This window comes from Colletes latitarsis, chromosome 11, assembly GCF_051014445.1.
Source record: "Colletes latitarsis isolate SP2378_abdomen chromosome 11, iyColLati1, whole genome shotgun sequence".
Lineage (NCBI taxonomy): Eukaryota > Metazoa > Arthropoda > Insecta > Hymenoptera > Colletidae > Colletes > Colletes latitarsis.
In genome coordinates this window covers 30922801-30940847 of record NC_135144.1, presented here as the reverse complement: position 1 = coordinate 30940847, position 18047 = coordinate 30922801, and the positions used below count along the sequence as shown (strand labels likewise).

The following is an 18047-nucleotide window of genomic DNA, read 5'->3' as shown; positions in this document are numbered from 1 at the left end:
GCAACACAACCTTATTTAATTCGTAATTTATAATCAAACATACGTAGCGTCGAATTGTTAATATATTTATCCTTTAACAACGGAAATTGTTTTTGAAATCGTAAAATGTACAAACGAGGAATAAAATTTTTCGTAAGGGGATGGAAAATCGACGTTCCGATGATTTTCCCGCTCTGTTGCGATTATGTAGCGTTGACACGTTGCTATTGGCAACTGCATTTTGTTCGGTGGAATGCATTACACGATCTTAAGAAGATTTAAGATTCTGTAATAATTAATACAATTTTGTATTAAAACAATTTATTTACTTTTAGCGAAAGACAATTCTCATATTTTATATTTGCGTACTCCTCGCTAATTGGTCATTGAAGTCATCGACGTTTTACCGTAACGAGGGTTCATTTATCTATATTATTTAATTCGATTTACAGAAAGAATATTTTAAACAAAAATATAAGAGGCAATATCGCTTGTACTAGTTTCTACCAAAGGAATCTTTATATTTAACAACCTAATCAGGTTCCTTAACGATCGTGGCGTAAATAACTACGTGATCAAGGTATTTGAAATCCATCAGTTTGCCAATATTGATATGCTCCGTTTCGTGCGTGTTTGTCCTTTCCTTGAGATTATTGCGTTTACGTAACCGATTGTCTGGTATTTCTAGCAATAACAAAGTTCGACGCGATTTCTCTGCATTTAGACACTAGAATTTAGAAAGCGAATCGTGGAGGAGACTGGGAATAATTTGGGCACGGGTATGCATTGGTCGTACTTAATATTGTCATTATAAAACGCCGGTGGTTAGTGCAACGTTTCGTTTATTTTCTCTCGATATTTACATCAAATTAATCGATATTTTGTACGGTGTTCTTGCATTAATCGATGATAAAACGAATTACACTTTTTTAATTCTCGTTCTTTATTGTATAATATATTGATAAAGAAGATAAAGAAGAAACAAAAGTTTTGTATAATTCAACGCATTTCTTTGTGCATTACGCGTTGTATAATTTAATTTTGATCACTGCAATATGTTGCTCTGAAATATAAAACAAAGAGATTATGTAATTACATAATGTTAATTTAACAAATATTGTTAGGTTCGATTAAAAGTCATTTGAAGGTTTAACATTACATCAAAATTAAGCATTGCGTTTTGCGGCATAATCATTATGTCATGGACCTGAAAAACAGAAGTATTCCATGAAATTAGTATTTTATCATTAAACGCTTTAATTAGCGCTTACCTCTGCACCCAGTGGCGTTTTTAATGTATAAATGACGCCATCGGCAATGTCCGTGTCTTTCAATGATGGTACAATGTTTAGAATTGCCTCAGATTTAACGACATTTTTCAACATATCTGTTAAAACAGCTCCAGGGCTGATGGTCTGTATAATCGCGAAACACAAACATGTTAGAACATTCGATATCAGTATTTTTCGAATTTTGTTAAAGGCGCCTTTCCATTTTAAAGGAAAAGAAAATTTCTGCATTCGAGATAACCGGTAGGTTTCAACAAAGATTCTTTATTTTATTAAATATCTTTAAGATAAAATCTTAAAAAATTTTCGTTTATAAAAACAAACGCTCGAATAAGCCAGGTACCATTTACCCCTTGAAATTAATAATCTGTTGCATTTAATATTCCTGCCAAGAATGTATCGTCTTTGAAATACTTAAATTTAAAGTCTCTCGAATTTAGAAAATCAAATCTCACCGTTATTTTAATGTTCAGCTTGTTGTGTATTATTTCATGACGTAGTTCCGTGGTCAATGCATTTAATGCATATTTGCTAGGACAATACATTCCCATCGGTATTTTGATGCATTCCGCGTATCGTCCGGCCACGCTGTAAATTGTATACACTGTTACATGTATAATTTCTTATACCGCTCGCAATGATTCAGCTTTGTAGCTGCTACTAATACGCCTTTATGCAACCTACAATGTGCATCGAATGCAAACAATCTTGCTATTTGCGCAGTATCAAACGCAACAAAAATGCATGCACGTTGAGTCTAACGATGCTTCAAGATAAAATATTAAACTGTCTATTAAAGTCTGTTCTAAGTTCGATACTCCGTTTCCTTTAACATCGCGAAGATCGTTGAACTTCTTGATTGGAGTTGTAATAATAAAAAAATTAACAATGTTATTCGTTACTATGTACCTGCTGATATTAATTATATGCCCGACACTGTTTCGTTCTTTGATAGATTGTGCAAATTCACGGGCGCAAATCGCTGGAGCTATGACGTTAATATCTATTACTCTACGGTACTCCTCGGTGGGCGTATCTGTAACAGAAAATTACATCAAGTTCCTAAAATCCACGAAAAGCAAAATATTTCAAAGTTAATATCATACGTTTCTAAAGTCGCTAACGATTACGAATTTTAATGTATAATTTATAAATAAATAATTGAGATCCGCAGCAACGTAGAAACTTAAATAAAGTAAAAATTAACTTCACGGTCACGTTTAATTGACCGAGGCTAATAAAAGCTGACTCATCACGGAAGACAACACTTCGTGAAAAAAAAAAAATGATGTATCATGTTGCGATTGATGCAACATTCGCTGACAAAAGGCTTCACGAAAATTACGAAAACAATTACGTATCGATGAAAGTAATCGGAAAAATATATTTTAAAATTAATCTCCGAACATTTATCATATTCTAGAGGCCAAAATAAGACGAAAATCAAGAATAACTAATTTGTTGATGGACGCTTCGTTAAAAATGTATTAACAATTAAATTCAAAAATTTCAAATCGTTCTGGAAAAATTATTTACAGTTGCGGGGGTCAATTACAATCATTTTTCATGAATAGATATACCCCCGAAATCCTATCCAGTTTCGAGGAAAAAATTCGAGTAGGTACTGAAATTTTTAGACGAAATTAAAAAATTTCAAATCGTTCTGGAAAAAATATTTTTGATTGCAGGGATCAATTGCAATCATTTTTGGTGAACAGACATACCCCCGAAATCCTACGCATTTTCAAGAAAAAAATTCAGTACGGGCGGAACTTTAAACGTTAATAACTTTTTAACGAAGCCTTCATCGACAAATTGGTATTCTTCATTTTCGTCTCATTTTGGTCTCTAGAATCTCCCATTGAAATTTTTCCTAGGGGTGGCCGAACACCCTGTATGTATTATTCGAGAATTAATTCGTAGATCTACTGTTCTGAATATGTACGAGTCGAAAATAAAAGAACCGGTTTTGCCTAGTTGATCGACATTGACCTCCATTTTTGAATGTAGTTGTAAATTCTTTGGTGAAAATGAAAGTCGTCGCGTGATGGTCAACGATCGTTACAACTTTTATACGTACGTATATTATACACGTAACGAACTTGTCAGACGAGATTTTGACCTGTTTTTGCTCTCCAGACTGTAAACTTTACTTTAATGTAAATTTTCATACGCGGAAATTTATGGAAGTTAGAAATAATAATACATTAATATCTTTTATCACGATCAGAATTTTTTTAGGTTAGGAAATTGTTAATGATATTGTTGATTTCGTTGCAGTTGCAGAGTGTTTCGTAAAAAGAAACGTAACGCACTACCATTAAAAGTGAAAAATTTAATATAATTAAACGATAACGAAACTGATAACTCGTCCGATGAAAGTACCGTTTCAATCATTAACGAAGAATTTAGTTTTATAAGCCGCGAAGGTTAATTTATGTTCTCACCACTTTGCTTGTTTCTTTTGTTATTTTTTTGAAACAGAATTATAACGTTTATCTTTCATATTGAAACATAGTTTTCGTTTAAAACGTGTTTACGAGAAAAATATAATATATTCTTACAAATTTTTATAAAAAATAGATATTAAATACCGAATAAAAAAAAAGAAGTATGTATATTCATTTTCTTTTTAATCATACTATGCATCAATGCACATAAAAAAAACAATTTTTCTATTCGCGACGCTGTTCGTGTGTGCCGTTGTAATACGTTTTTTCGTATTCTCTAATCGTCGTTGTTTGTTATGTCGCGACATAACTTTTCACTACGTAATCTTTTGTGATTTAAAGAATAAACATTTTTTAAGATAATAAAATATGAATGTAGAGTGGAGATAGCAGGGGTCTTACCGACTGCTACCAGATATTTCGATTTGATAAGTGTGTAACGATAATGTAGCAAATGTAATGATTATATTGTACCGTGACTTGCTTGAAATTTTGCAATCAAATATGTTATTACAATGTTTAATTCCCAAACCTATAGAGTGTTTTCGATAATTTGTACCAACGTTTTTTTCATAAACGGTAAACATTTAAAAAAAACAGCGAACACTCATACGACTGGAGGAATTTACATTGAGCACGATGTACAGTCAATATTACGAAATGTTAAATCTGTTTATTTTATTTCTACCTTTGTATTACCTTAAAGACCATAGTATACTAAATGGCTGAACTCACCTTAACGTACGCTTTCGCATGAAGTATACTAAATATTAAAAACATACTACAACTTCCTTCTCTTTCGTTTATTTGCTTCTAATGTTTACCGGTTACGAGAAAAACACCCGTGCAAATTATCGCGAACACCTTGTATACAAGTACACGATCAAGGTTACGGGTGGAAAGGAAGAGAAGTAACGTGAATCGACTGTGTCTTCGATAAAACAGACCCATCTTTCTGCAGCTTCTGTGACAACACATTACTAACAAATCATATTTGATACGAACGCAGAGGATTCGACCAGCAAAGACTATGGAATTAATATCAGAAAATCTAACACTAATTACGTATGAAATAACAACACTATACAGACGATAGATGTCATTAAAAAAAAAAAAAAAACATGTGTTAAGTATTAAAAAAACGTAAGATCATGTACCAATGATGCTCGTTTGCGAAACCACGCCGGCATTGTTGACAAGGATGTCAGCGCCACCAAATTTCTTTTTAGTCCACTCGAAGGCCTTCAGGATGTCCTCCTCTTTTCTGACATCGCACACGATCGGGTGGAACATGCCTTTCTTCAATCTCCCGGCCACCTCCTGAAGCATCTCCATCCTTCTCGCGAGACCAACCACCTTAACATCGTTGTCCACGAGGGATTTAGAGATCGCTGCACCGATACCGGTGCTCGCACCAGTCACGATCGCCACTTTTCCAGCCCAACGTTCCATCCTTCGCGATATCGTTTTGCAAACTGAGTCGTCCGTGTCAGTGCGGCAAGATCGGGTATAAATACTTAAGTGCATCGAAATCGACAGTAGTGACGACGAACTTCCTTAGCGTCTAACGGAGTGGTGGAGATAGCAGGCATATACTACCGCACGAGCTACCTGTGCTACGTGAGCTCGACACGTCGCACAATTTCGGGAAAATTATAAAGAATGCTAGTGTGAGCCTTTCCTTCTTACTTTTGTAAAAGAGAAACAGCTAAAATACGACCTCGCGATAATCGGCATACGATTCCAAAGCTCGACTACCCAGCATTTTTACTTTCCGACCTATCTAAGGTATAAGATACCATAATGGAAAAAAAATGTCGAAAATTTTTTAGAATAAATATTTTAGAATAATGTTGTTCAAAACAGTCTTACTTGTAAAGAGTTAATTAAGGGTTAATTAAAATGAAAAACCACTCTTAGCCAGTACCGTGCACGCTGTAACTGCACGGTTTTTTTTTTATTCCCTACTGAATTCATTACTAGAATACGCTAAATTGACTGCTATTCATGCAATAGAACTTTTTTCTAATTATTGCCCTTTAAAAACCTTTGGAGACTGGGCTATGAATGTGTATCTACGCCACTTCTTTCTTCATCCTCGTCAAAACACTGTCGTTAACCTGCATGAGTCACTGCTGTAACAGCAGATAGAAAGAATAGAGTTTATTTGATCTTAATCCTTCTAAAGATTTATATAAATCGTTTTAAAAACTTTTTACAAATAATGTATATGTATCGAAATAATTATAAAACTATAAGACGTACAATCATCATTATGTGGGAACTGATCACATTCAAAATCTAATCAGACCTTGAAACTGGAATATAAAATGTAAATGTAAAGTTTCATTGAAATTCATTCAGCCGTGTAGACGCAATCATGTTAATAGCATAGAAACAAAAAAAATTTCTTTTTTATTAATAGTCACAATATGATCAGGGGGTCTTAAAACGTGTATTTCCGCTAAAAAAAATTTTCGAAATTTTTCTTTCATTATGGTATCTTATACCTTAGATAGGTCGGAAAGTAAAAATGCTGGGCACTCGAGCTTTGGAATCGTATGTCGATTATCGCAAGGTCGTATTTCAGCTGTTTCTCTTTTACAAAAGCAAGAAGGAAAGGCTCACATTAGCATTCTTTATCGTTTTCCCGAAATTGTGCGACGTGTCGAGCTCACGTAGTACAGGTGGCTCGTGCGGTAGTATATGCCTGCTATCTCCACCACTCCGTTAGACGCTAAGGAAGTTCGTCGTCACTACTGTCGATCTCGATGTACTCGATTATGCCCAATCTGGCCACACTGGTCCGTGCGATCTTTCAAGCATTATACGATAAACTTGTTCCTCTTGCAGCCGGGAACAACCAATCAGCGCCGTGCGTGTTGTATCGCAAGATTACTTCATTCAACGAGACTTTTCAAACAGAAATAATTGACGGTAAGCGTATTCATCCTCCATCGCGAGTCACCCACTAATGCGTCGATGTAAGTATTTTTTAGGTTAGAATGATTCCAACAATGGAATTGTAGTTGGCGGGATGAAAAGTGGCTGAGTGGTAACTCAAGGTCCCCGGGTTTGATTCTCGTTCAAGTTACGTAATGATGTTTTTCTACCGTACAAGTTTATTGCGTTCACAGTGTAGGTATGTGGGATGATAATTGCCGCGACAATTTTTTAGGTTTTAATTTTTAGTATTTGATATTTGCACCTACCATTCGTTGTCTTCTTCCGGTGGTTTTCTGCCTTGTTGTTGTCCCTGAAAGTTGTACTACTTTTTTCGTTTTGATTTTTCTTTCGTCTTTTTTTTTATATACCTGCAACAACTGGCGATGCGTTTTCGGGTTATTTTAGATTCAAATGTAAATTAAAGAAGTTAAAGCAGACGTAGAAAACGTAAAAATGTAATGTAAATCACCTTATAAGTGCTATTACCACTTTTGATGACACAAGTATCTCGTGAAAGTTATTTTAAATTAGTTATCAAGTACTTCGACATTGTGTCGAATTTTGCACGCTTATGGCAGCAGAGAAATTTTGCAAAGTCTTTAAAACGAGTATATAATGAAATTGTTAATCAGTTTGTTGCAGAAATAAAATATTATACTGTTTAGCGTATCTAGTTTAAGGTTGAAATGATCCAGCTGCTCTCAAGTTGTCAGTCCACCTTTGTTTCCATAATAAGTTCTGTACATACAGCATGCGTGTTGCAATTAATGACAAGGCTCTGTTTTTAAAATTGATTTTTATTGTCGCACCTAATACGCATTATTATTTGATTCTTCTATCTTCGTCCGCTAAACGTTCCTCTAAGAGTTAAAACATATTTCACGTTTCTCGTTGGCAAATACATATACTTTGAAATAAAACGTACCGACTCGTTCCTCTCGCGAAACGCGACACGTTTCTCGCCGCTTAACGGAATTTACATTCAATAGGAATTTAAAACAGCTTTTAATCATATTTATCATACACGTCACTTCATTTGTACTTAAAAAGTAGGTTTCGTCGGAATGGTTTGTTCGCATAACCACTAGATTCGGATATAATCGCGTGAAAAGGTTGAAATGGGACACCCTGTACAACCGGTGACGCAAACTCGTGCCAGCCGAGGAGAATATAATCCGTTTGACGTTACTTCACCTTTGTACGCGATCGAGGCGATTTTATCTACTTAAAAATTTCGATTATTATTTTCTTGAAACGTTCTAATATTTTTCAATGAAATTCAAAGACGATTTTTCAAAGAAAAAAAAAAAAGAGTTGTAGATCTCTAGATCCCGTTTCCTGAAAGCCTCTTGGATCGTAGAATTAAACATTTTACAATGTATAGACGAAAATTTAATCGCTCGATAGAATAAATGTCACGGTATAAATTCCTATACGTTAATTATTATTTAAATAAAACTGTTCTCCGATAGGTGACGCAATATTTCTACTCAACTTCGTCGCACGACTGTCAAACGTCTCGACATGCGCAATAAGGTTTGTACCGTTTACAAAGATGAACCCTCGTCTTCACCTTAAACTTCGACGAACGTTTTTCTCGAGCCTCGATATCCACGATGATGAAATAATTCGTGTTTTACGTACACATTCGCTTAAAGTATCGTAGATTGGTCGACCAAGAAGACGGACTTTTCCTCGAGTTTCCCCGACGAGATTGTAATTCCTTTTCAAACCATCGTCGGTTCCTCTCACGTTCCATTAGGGTTCGCGTTGTAATAGTTTATGCGTTCGCTTCTTTTCAGATAAGCGTACCAATAAAATACGTTTATCGCCAGAAAGAACAGAGGAAAAACGACTCGACTCACGCGATCGATCTTCGAAACCGAGTTGTACCTCGGCGTTCGCCTGCGTCGCCTCCTTCCGGTCGGTTTGATGATCGGTGGTGGCCTAACCGGGGGCGGAGGGGTGCAGGCCACGCAGGACATCTGCCAATGGCCAATTCCAGGATCCTTGCTGGGCGCTGGAATCGCGGATAACGGTATCACCTCGATCAAACCGGCTTCGTTCATCGTAAAATTTTGGCTTGGATGCGCCCTGTCCGTTGGGCTGCTCGAACGATTCTTGTGAACCTGCGCCATCTGTAATTGAGTTCCCGTTTCGTTGAACCAGTTATTCGCAACAAGTTTCCGTAATTGCATATTTACTTTAGAGGACTCAACTTCGATTTTAATGATTTTTAAATATGTTATAAAAATAAGATTCCGAATAAATTTTTCCTATACGTATAACCACCGCACAGCCTTAGTTCCCGAGATATTTGTAAAATTCCTTTCGAACTGCTACATTTAATTCTACCTATACATACGCGTGCGTAGCAACGTGTGAGTCAACGTTGGTCAACGTTGGTTCAATGATTTTGAATGGTGATCGCATGACCGGCCGTCTCAGGGCAGAGATAACCTCGCTGGGTGGTATGTGCGTGATAAGATCAAATCTATTCGATTTGAACAATTTTGAATGTCAATGTGCGTGGCCAGTCACGAACCGATGGATTGGTTTAAGTCTCGAGTAACCCTTGTCTTTCGTTTATAGTACATCAGATAAACGGTAAGCTAACGCTGACGCACAAATACATATATAAAGGTAGAGTTCAATCTGTTTTAGGTTCACCTTGGGTTTACCTCAACACAAATCCCGGGCATCCCCTTACAATTTGTAGGTAGTATCCTACATATCGAGAAATAATTGCACACGTGGTTCTGTGCTTCAACTCTTCCTTTATTGTCCAAAAGTGCCTCGGGGCAAATCCCCTAGTGCATCTCTCAACTGCGCCATCTGCGGGAGTAACTAGGGAGTTACATCATGCTCCCTACATATGCATTGGTCGCCAGCCGCTGCGTAATGTTTATACATAGAAACAGCAAATAAGTGGCAGACGAACGTTGACGCATACGTTCCTAAGAACGCGTATGTATAGGCAGAATTTAATGTGATAACACGGAAGGAATTTTGCGAATATCTCGGAAACTAAGGCCGTATGGTGGTTATATGTATCGAAGAAAGTTGTTCAGAATCTTATCTTCTGCAACATATTTCGAAATCATGAAAATCGGAGTTGAGGCCCCTAAAGTAAATAATTACCAATATTAATTTAATAACGTAAATAACAGATAGTTATCAGTCATTTACTGGTCACTTGCCTGTACATTGGTTTAAAAGAACCCGTTAATGGTGTCTAATTTATGAACGAATTCATCAAATTAAATTTCCCAATAGACCTCACGGGTCGAGATGTTAAATTTTTCTTTGGTTTCGAACGAAATAATCTCTGAAGAGGGTAGCTGATATTTCGAAAGTAGAGCGAGTTTGGTCAGAACTCAGCAAAGTCATGTTTTAGCAAGGTCTTGTTCCAGAAACGACTGAAATCCGCTTCCGATACCAGTCCTCCTCTCGTTTAACATACGAGATCTCGGATTTATAATTTCCATTCGTTTCTGTACCCTGCTCTTTGCGTGGCAATTTCTTGGCCGCGCGTATTCTCTCCTCCATGGGAAATTAATGCACGACGACTCCTTATATGCAATTCTTATTCGCGTTAAATCGGATTCACTGGCGAGGAGTATACATAGTACCATGGCAAACGTGCAACCTTGTTTCTAAATGTAGAACGATGCGTGAAGGCGGGCAAAAATTTCACTGGGAAATAATCGTGACTCGGTGCCAAAACGGAAAAATGGAAGAAGCAACAAGACCGTATCCGTCGTTTCGCGGGATCACGATTACACAACGCTTCTCGGTTTCTGGATCGTCCCTAAATAACCAGGTTGTCGGGTCGAAGACCAAGGCTGTCTTTGCGATTTATCTTTCGAGGTAAAAATGAAACAAAGAACGATCAAAAAATATTAAGCTCCAAGTTACTTTTCACAAAATTGTGGTTTTGAAGTTTTTATCAAAATTTATAACAAAACGATAGCAATTTAAAGTTGAAAGACTACGTTTTCGACGTAACTTAAATGATAAAATAAAATGAGACGGAAATGGGAAAATTTTGATTAGTATAATAAACAATGAATAAAAGTACGGTATTTTTTCAACATTAAATACAATTTCATTCGATAATTCAAACATTATGTATCTTTTATTTGTTCTTCGAGAGTTTTTATTTAGATAAGAATTTTTACTATTTCTGATTTATATTATTCTGTATACTTTGAAATGTTATTTAGTGATATTATTCTGTAAAAATTGAATTTTTACGTTTTAGAAGACTGTGCAACGGGGTCGACGTATGGCGAACAATAGCGATCGTATGAAAAATATCGGGATTTCAGAGTGGAAGAAAGAAATATTGAAAATTACCGGCTCGATCTTCGATGGTCGTGCAGTTGGTTCCTCTTCGTCGCTGGAACTCTCGCTCTCGCTCATGTCGGAGCCGAAATAACACTCCCCGGAACCGTACTTGGTGAAGTAGTGGACCACCGCGAATTGTATAATGGTGGCGAAAATGAACGCGAACGAGAGAAAGACGAAGAAGTCTAGGGCAGTGGGGTAAGGAACTTTTGGCAGATCGGTACGGGCCTCCAATCCCAAAAATGTCATCGTCAACACGGTTGTTATCCCTTAAACAAATTCGGATACCCCGCTTTTGTCTCGTTACGAACAAACAATCAAAGAGAATTTGTAATCTTTAATTATCTCGATTTCCTCTTCGCGGTACAAAATTAATCGATGGTCTTCTCGAGGAAAAATTTTAACGAGAGATTCTAGAGGCCAAAATGAAACAAAAATCAAGAATACCAATTTGTTGACCGAGGCTTCGTTAAAAAGTTATTAACGTTTAAAGTCACGCCTGTAGAACGAAAATATGCGTACAGCTGCTAGTGGTTTTCACTCACAATACTGTAAGACTGTCGATACGTCAGTAAGTAGTGTTTCTCATGTCGCGCGCACGCAGCTGTACGCAGGTTGCCTATCTACAGGCGGAATTTTAAACGTTAATAACTTTTTAACGAAGCCTCGATCAACAAATTGATATTCTTGATTTTCGTCTTATTTTGCCCTCTAGAATCTCCCATTAAAATTGTTCTCCGATGTGGTCGAACACCCTGTATAGGAATTGAATTTTTAACGACGATTCGGTTAAAAGGATATCTAGTATGAATCTAGGTTGAGTTGCAAACTTACCGAGCGACACGCGATCAGCGGTGGCTTCTCGATTTAACCAAAAGGAGACCCAGGATAGAACGACCAGCAAAACACAGGGTCCGTATACTTGTATGAGAAAATTTCCCATATGCCTTTGTAGATGAAAGTATACCAGCAACATCGAGTAATCGGCTAGAATCAGACGATACCTACCTGTCTTTATGCAAACTTGTTTTATTTTATTGTTTTTATTTATTTAATGACGTTCGTCTGCTACAACGAGAGAAGAGAGGTATATTGGACAAATTCGAGTACACGGGGCAGGGTAAAGCATATTAAAGATCGAGATTCAGCGAATTTTATAAAGCTGATTTGCAGTTAATCCCTGATATAGGTTCCACGTATTACGGGCACGCTCCTATGTTCTTTCAATTTTTATCGATATTTCTGTCTTCTGGCTTCTCCTTCGTTAGACGTTATCAACGCATTATTGTTGATCGGTTTATTATACAAATAAAATACTGTATTTTTTATCTATTTTGAAATTAGTAAATAATAATCTGCTCCAAACCTCGTCAATCTGGTCCCAGCGTATCGCCAGAACGGTGGTGCCATTTTATATCGTTCTTCCGTGTTGGGGGGTGGGTTAAACACTCCGACAAACGGGTTCTAGTGCAATCACGAGCAGTTGTCACGAGGCTTGTTTGCGGAGTATTAATCGATGCTAATCCAATTAAAAAGTCGGTCTTGGCGACTTAACGTCTTCCCTGACAAGCGACGGTACAATGGAAATGCGAGTGGAAAGGGGCTTTCCCACCGTAGGATGCTGCAATTAGTCGTCGTTTCTCTCGCTGCCAACTTTCAACGCAGAGAGAACTCGTGTTCCTCGTTTTCCTCGTCCCTATCGTTCTTTTCGCCCCCTTCGATATACATCAGCCACTTCCGGGACGCTTCGTTGTTCCTCCCACCACTTCCGGGACGCATCATTTCTTCGCGCCAATATTCCCCGAGAATCCGTAACTGGCGAAACTTTCAAATCGAGTTTTTCTTTCCCAGTTATTAGAGTGTGTACCATTCCTCTCTTTCACGCTTTTCTAGAATTCTCTGATCTTTTACATTCATCGACACCTCCTTTTTCACTGCCAACTTTTTCATGCGATGCGGGGACGCCCCATTCGCTTTTCTTTGAGTCTCTTCTCCTCCAACCACCGTGTCATTAATCAGATTCCGATAGAACTTTGCTAGTTATATTAATTAATCAATGTGTACGGGAAAGGATGATATGTTATTACAATGAAATCGAACAAAATATTAAAGAATTTTTTCATTTGATGAAAAATAAATAAATAATAATATGACTATAAATAAATAATATTCAAAAGATCGTAGACGAACCGTTCGACTAATCGTAAGGTTTCTCGTCGAAAAGAGAAATAGACTTACCGTGAGCAGGAGTCGGCAATGCGGAGTAATTCGCTGTTGGATTTGCAACGAGATCAAATTGAGATAATTTCATGTCCTCGGCGATTGCAACTTGTCTCGCGCTGTTCCACGTGTAGATCACGTCTCGCTTCGTGTAACCGACTGCAATCAAGAGAATATTTCTTGCTCGGATGTCGCAGAGGTGTCGTAAGAGGCGTCGAATTCGCGAGCGAGCGTCACTTTTCTTCTTCGACGGAAAGTTACTCGGGGGAGCACGTATTTGTTATGGTTACTAAATCTACAAGTTCCACGAAGAGTAAAGACAATTGCGTAGGTGTCTCCAAGGTACTGGAGCAATTTATTTTTTAACCGTCGAATGGCGCTGTTTACTAATATCGAACCTGATTCAAATTGTTCAGAATTTTTAAACAAAGGACAACGTTAATATTCTACACTTTCTTTTTTTTATAAAGAATCACCTGGTGGCGTTGTATAATAGTTTGTGCAAAAAATGGTATACATTTTTAATTATGTGGCAAGGATTTATCCGTTGAACCGGTGCTTCTTAATCTTTTCAAAGCGCGACCCAAATTGGACGATGGGCATTTCATCGCGAACCATCGTAAAATGTTTCGTTAAAATGCCCGATTTTATGAATGGACACTTGATATTATACAAAGTGTCGCATTTTTCGTACGAATTAATTATTTTTAGATTTAGTGAGAAAGTTCAATTTAAATTCAACGTACGCTTTCAATTACTTCGTTTTTGTTAAGAAATACTATGAGGCGATATTAACATTCACGATTTTCACCAAACGATATGTGCATTAGTTTACCGAGCAAAAGATAATAATATTTAATTTCAAATTGGAAACGTACAGCTGCCAAATTGCAGTGGGCATCTCTGCGTATCCATCGGGAAATTTTCGAGATTCATCGGGCATCCAGCCTTGATTGTGAGCCTGTAATCAAATATATCATTACAATTAGTAAGAAAGCAAGGCCAGATCGATACGATGTTCCAATCATTTTAGTGGAATTGATTCGATTTATTTTTAAAACATTAAGAGAAGCAACGTTTCTAATTCAAGATTTTCAAGAAACATTAATCGCGACTTTTTTGCTCGTAAATATTTACAATTATGTTTAAAACACGTATTAACAATTAGTTTGTTTTCCGTTGTAAACATAAACGCGTACGAGTTATTTACTTTCTTATGTTGTAGTGTATGTAAGCTGGTTCGACTGACTGCAAATGACTGCAATTCGTTCGCGTTTATAAAAGCAACATGAGCGTCGTTCTAATTCTATCGTTTTCTCGTTCGAGCCGATTGCTGCCAACAGTTTGCAGCGAAATCGAGCACGTATCCATTAGGCTCATCCATCTGTTCGACATGGTCCTCCGATGGAGCCGACTAACGCCTGTCATTCGCCGTCGATGTTCAATGTCGGGGGTTGGCAAACATAATGACGGTTACGTGCTAAATTCGACCGTTTCCAAATCACCAAAATATTCGATTCGCACGTGTTGTCCGCCATGTGTTAAGGTCCATTTATACTTATGTACAAGCTGAGCAAAACAACTGTATCGTCAAAACACGTATCGTTAATGTTTTATCATTATTTCTGACTATTCATTAATACATGCACTGCACTCTGCTCGATTGCACAGTCATTTGAAACAAAAACTAACTCCTTCGATTTGTTAGCAATGAGTTTTCAACGAGCTCGTTCAATCCTCGTCCAGCATAGCTACGGAGTTAGTTCTTTCAAATGACTATACAATCGAATGGAGTGCAGTCCGTCATTGGACTTTGCATGTACACATTAGGTGTACAAATTAGCCTTTGTCCTTCTGTTCTAAAATTCAACTTCCATTTCTGGAAATCTACAAATCCCTCCATCTATCTAATGGGTCGATGATCAACAATGGCTAGCTTATGGTCACTGGTGGTCAACAGTGAGGTTGATATCAAGGTCAGCGGTCCAGTGAAGATCCAGAAATGATCAAGAGGTGGGACCAATCGAAATAGCGTTGTTCTTTAGACCAAGCGGTCCTTAACTCTTCACGTTGACACTGTCTCCCCACTCTTCGACTTCCCCACTCGAAGACTACCGCTGGACAAATTCTTCAGTACCCCTGGAGCATCCAGGGGAACCGGGTCTCGCGGGCCGAAGTCAGGCCATTCGTGGAGTGCTGACCACTGGGGGGACCAGGACTGACCAGGACTGACCAGGACTGACCAGGACTGACCAGGACTGACCAGAACTGACCACTACTGACCAGTGCTGACCAGTGCAGATCCGAATACTGACCACTACTGACCACTACTGACCACTACTGACCAGTGCCGGACCGTGATGACCACTGGTAAGAACTATTTAAAATTGCTCTCCCCACTTCTATTTTGTCGTTTGATACCAATTGAACGTTATGGAACTGTTCATCGCTTTTGCTAAATTACGAATCGTTTCTTATGTTACAGCTGGACCTTTGGTGCTTCCTTGGTAATGGTAACTAATGCTCAACAAGTAGTAAGCCCACTTTACTTATTTATATTATTATCACAAAATTGACCAGTTTATTTTATTTGTTTGGTCATAATTCAATGTTCTTTGACTGTCCGGTTTTATCTGATTATTATGTTGTCCTTCTTTATTTCTATTACTGCCTTACTTTTTGAATTGGCATGATTGTGTCGAATCATATACTATTTTTGTTTGCATATTATTTTATGAATTTCGTTAACCCATGTATAATTATTGTTTGCATACTATTTTATGAATTTCGCTAAGGTAGTTTGTTTAATTCTTGGATATTTTCACTCTTCGATTTCATCGTTGGATTTTCAATTCTGCTCAATCTTTGTTTCTGTTCGTCTTCGTTTGTATGATTCTTCAGATAATTTTTGTAATCGTTGGCTATTTTACTTCGACATTATCTCTCCTTCTATTTATCTCTCGTTACGCAAGTATAGGTAGAATACTTTGTTCGTAACATGTGTAAATTTTGTACATTTCCTTAGGTAGGTCTAGCATCGAGAATCTTATAGATTCTCACTTTTAGGTACATCAGCACGACAAATTATTCCATTGCTTCGTCTAGTTTGCATGGTGGTTATTAAATTTCCTTTCGTATGTCACTAATATGTGTATCAATTTTAGTTTCAGATTATTCGCAGGGACATCGAGGGAGTACGCCACATACGCCGAGGGACATTTAATTCTAAGTCGGTTAGATTTAAGCTTCGTCGCGAATCTTAAAATTAACGTCGAAGATTTCTTTAATATATGTATCTCCGCGTCTGTACCAAGCAATTATTCAATAAGTAACTTCTCTCTCGCTCGTTCCCTCGTTCGTAGCTTCGGTCACCGCTGTTTCATCGATTGAAACATGTGATCGGCCGTGTATCTGGTCCGAAAGATCTAATCGCCTTCCCTTGGTAAGCTTGATTGAGGGAAAACGGCACTTTGCTGGAAGGTGTGGAGTTTCCGTATTCTGCGGAAACGCATACCTTCCAGCGGAAGTCGACTCTGTCTCAGGTACTCTCTCTTTGTCAGACAGCCTAAGTCGGGTCCTTCGGGCTCCCGGCGGGTTGCGTTGGAGAAATGGAGACCTCGATTCGGAGTTGCAGTTCTCTGTTTTCTTGTTGAGATCGAGTTAGCAAGGGCAGTAGGTTCGATCCTCGGATCCGCTGCACGGTTCAGCGTCGCGCCGCGTCGAGTCGCGTATCCCACGATTTAGCTTCATCCCTCTTTTTAACCACATAATTGCTTGGTACAAGGAACTTTGTTTCCTTCTATCGTCCGAATTTTAGCTTCAACTTGACTAGACTTGAGCTTCGACGTTAATTTTAAGTCCCTATTGTATGCGTCTCCCAATGTTGCCAAGTAATTATTTAACAAGTAGCTTCTCTCGACTCGTTCTCTCGTTCCTTGCTTCGGTCACCACTGTTTCGTCGAACGAAACATGTGATCGGCTGTCCAGTTTGTCCGAAAGATCTAGTCGCCTGCCAATGATAGATCGATTTCTAGAAATAGAAATCAATCTACCAAGGGTAGTGTCGATTCGATCCTCGGATCTGCTGCACGGTTCAGCATCGCGTCGCGTCGCGTCTCCAACAATTTAGCTTCATCCCTTTTTAAACAAAATAATTGCTTGGTACCATTAATTTAGACTTAAGTCTTTAGTGTAGCCGCGTGTTCTGCCAAGTAATTATGTAACAAGTAGCTTCTCTTTCACTCGTCTCCCGTCCTCTCCGATCACCACTGCTTCCATGTAGAAAGCAAGTGATCGGCCGATTAGCTGGTCCGAAGGGTCAGTTGCCGTCCTCTAGTGAGACGATCCAAGGAAAAGGGTGTTTCGGCCGCAGAGGGGATCAGGGACTGTTCCTGTCTGCGGTAGCCCCGACTCAGGATCCCTCTCTCTGTCAGACATCCCGAGTTGGGTCCATTTGGCTCCCAACAGGCTGCTTGGGGGAAATGGGGAACCCGTGTCGGGTGCGTCGATTCCCTTCCCCTTCGATCGGACTTGCCAAGAGGCAACGAGCAGACCCTTCTGACCTCGCTATTCGGTTCGCGTCTCTCGTTCCTTGCACCATTGCATGGTGCATCGCGTCGTATCGCGTCGCGTCGCGTCACCCACGATTTAGCTTCGTCCCTCTTTTAAACAAAATAATTTCTTGGCATGACTAATCTAGTTTCTAAGGATGTAAAAGGGAGATCGATGGAACTTGGATTCCATCTATCTCCTTTCGGGTCTCCACTCGCAGCAACCTCCACGTGGTGAGACCTGGTAATCGGTGTTACTCACG

At 38.4% G+C, this 18047-nt stretch overlaps 2 protein-coding genes across 2 annotated transcripts in view; both read right to left on the bottom strand.

Annotated features, from left to right (window-relative positions):
• Positions 1-804: 804 nt before the first annotated feature.
• Positions 805-5205, bottom strand: LOC143347640 (farnesol dehydrogenase-like). The gene is made up of 6 exons (XM_076777014.1): positions 4876-5205; positions 2178-2304; positions 1724-1856; positions 1251-1394; positions 1139-1186; positions 805-1042 (listed from the first exon to the last, which is right to left on the bottom strand). Exons 1-6 carry the CDS (start codon positions 5168-5170, stop codon positions 1025-1027), a joined length of 765 nt encoding a protein of 254 aa, XP_076633129.1. The 5' UTR covers positions 5171-5205; the 3' UTR covers positions 805-1024.
• A 2096-nt stretch (positions 5206-7301) lies between these two features.
• Positions 7302-18047, bottom strand: part of Grd (GABA-gated ion channel) — a 41808-nt gene continuing 31062 nt past the window's right edge. Inside the window, exons 5-9 of the mRNA XM_076777003.1 lie at positions 14113-14195; positions 13253-13393; positions 11849-12001; positions 11024-11283; positions 7302-8802 (exon numbers count right to left, since the gene is read on the bottom strand). Of these exons, the coding sequence (XP_076633118.1) occupies positions 8413-8802; positions 11024-11283; positions 11849-12001; positions 13253-13393; positions 14113-14195 (1027 nt within the window). The 3' untranslated portion in view covers positions 7302-8412. The remainder of the gene's footprint in view (positions 8803-11023; positions 11284-11848; positions 12002-13252; positions 13394-14112; positions 14196-18047) is intronic.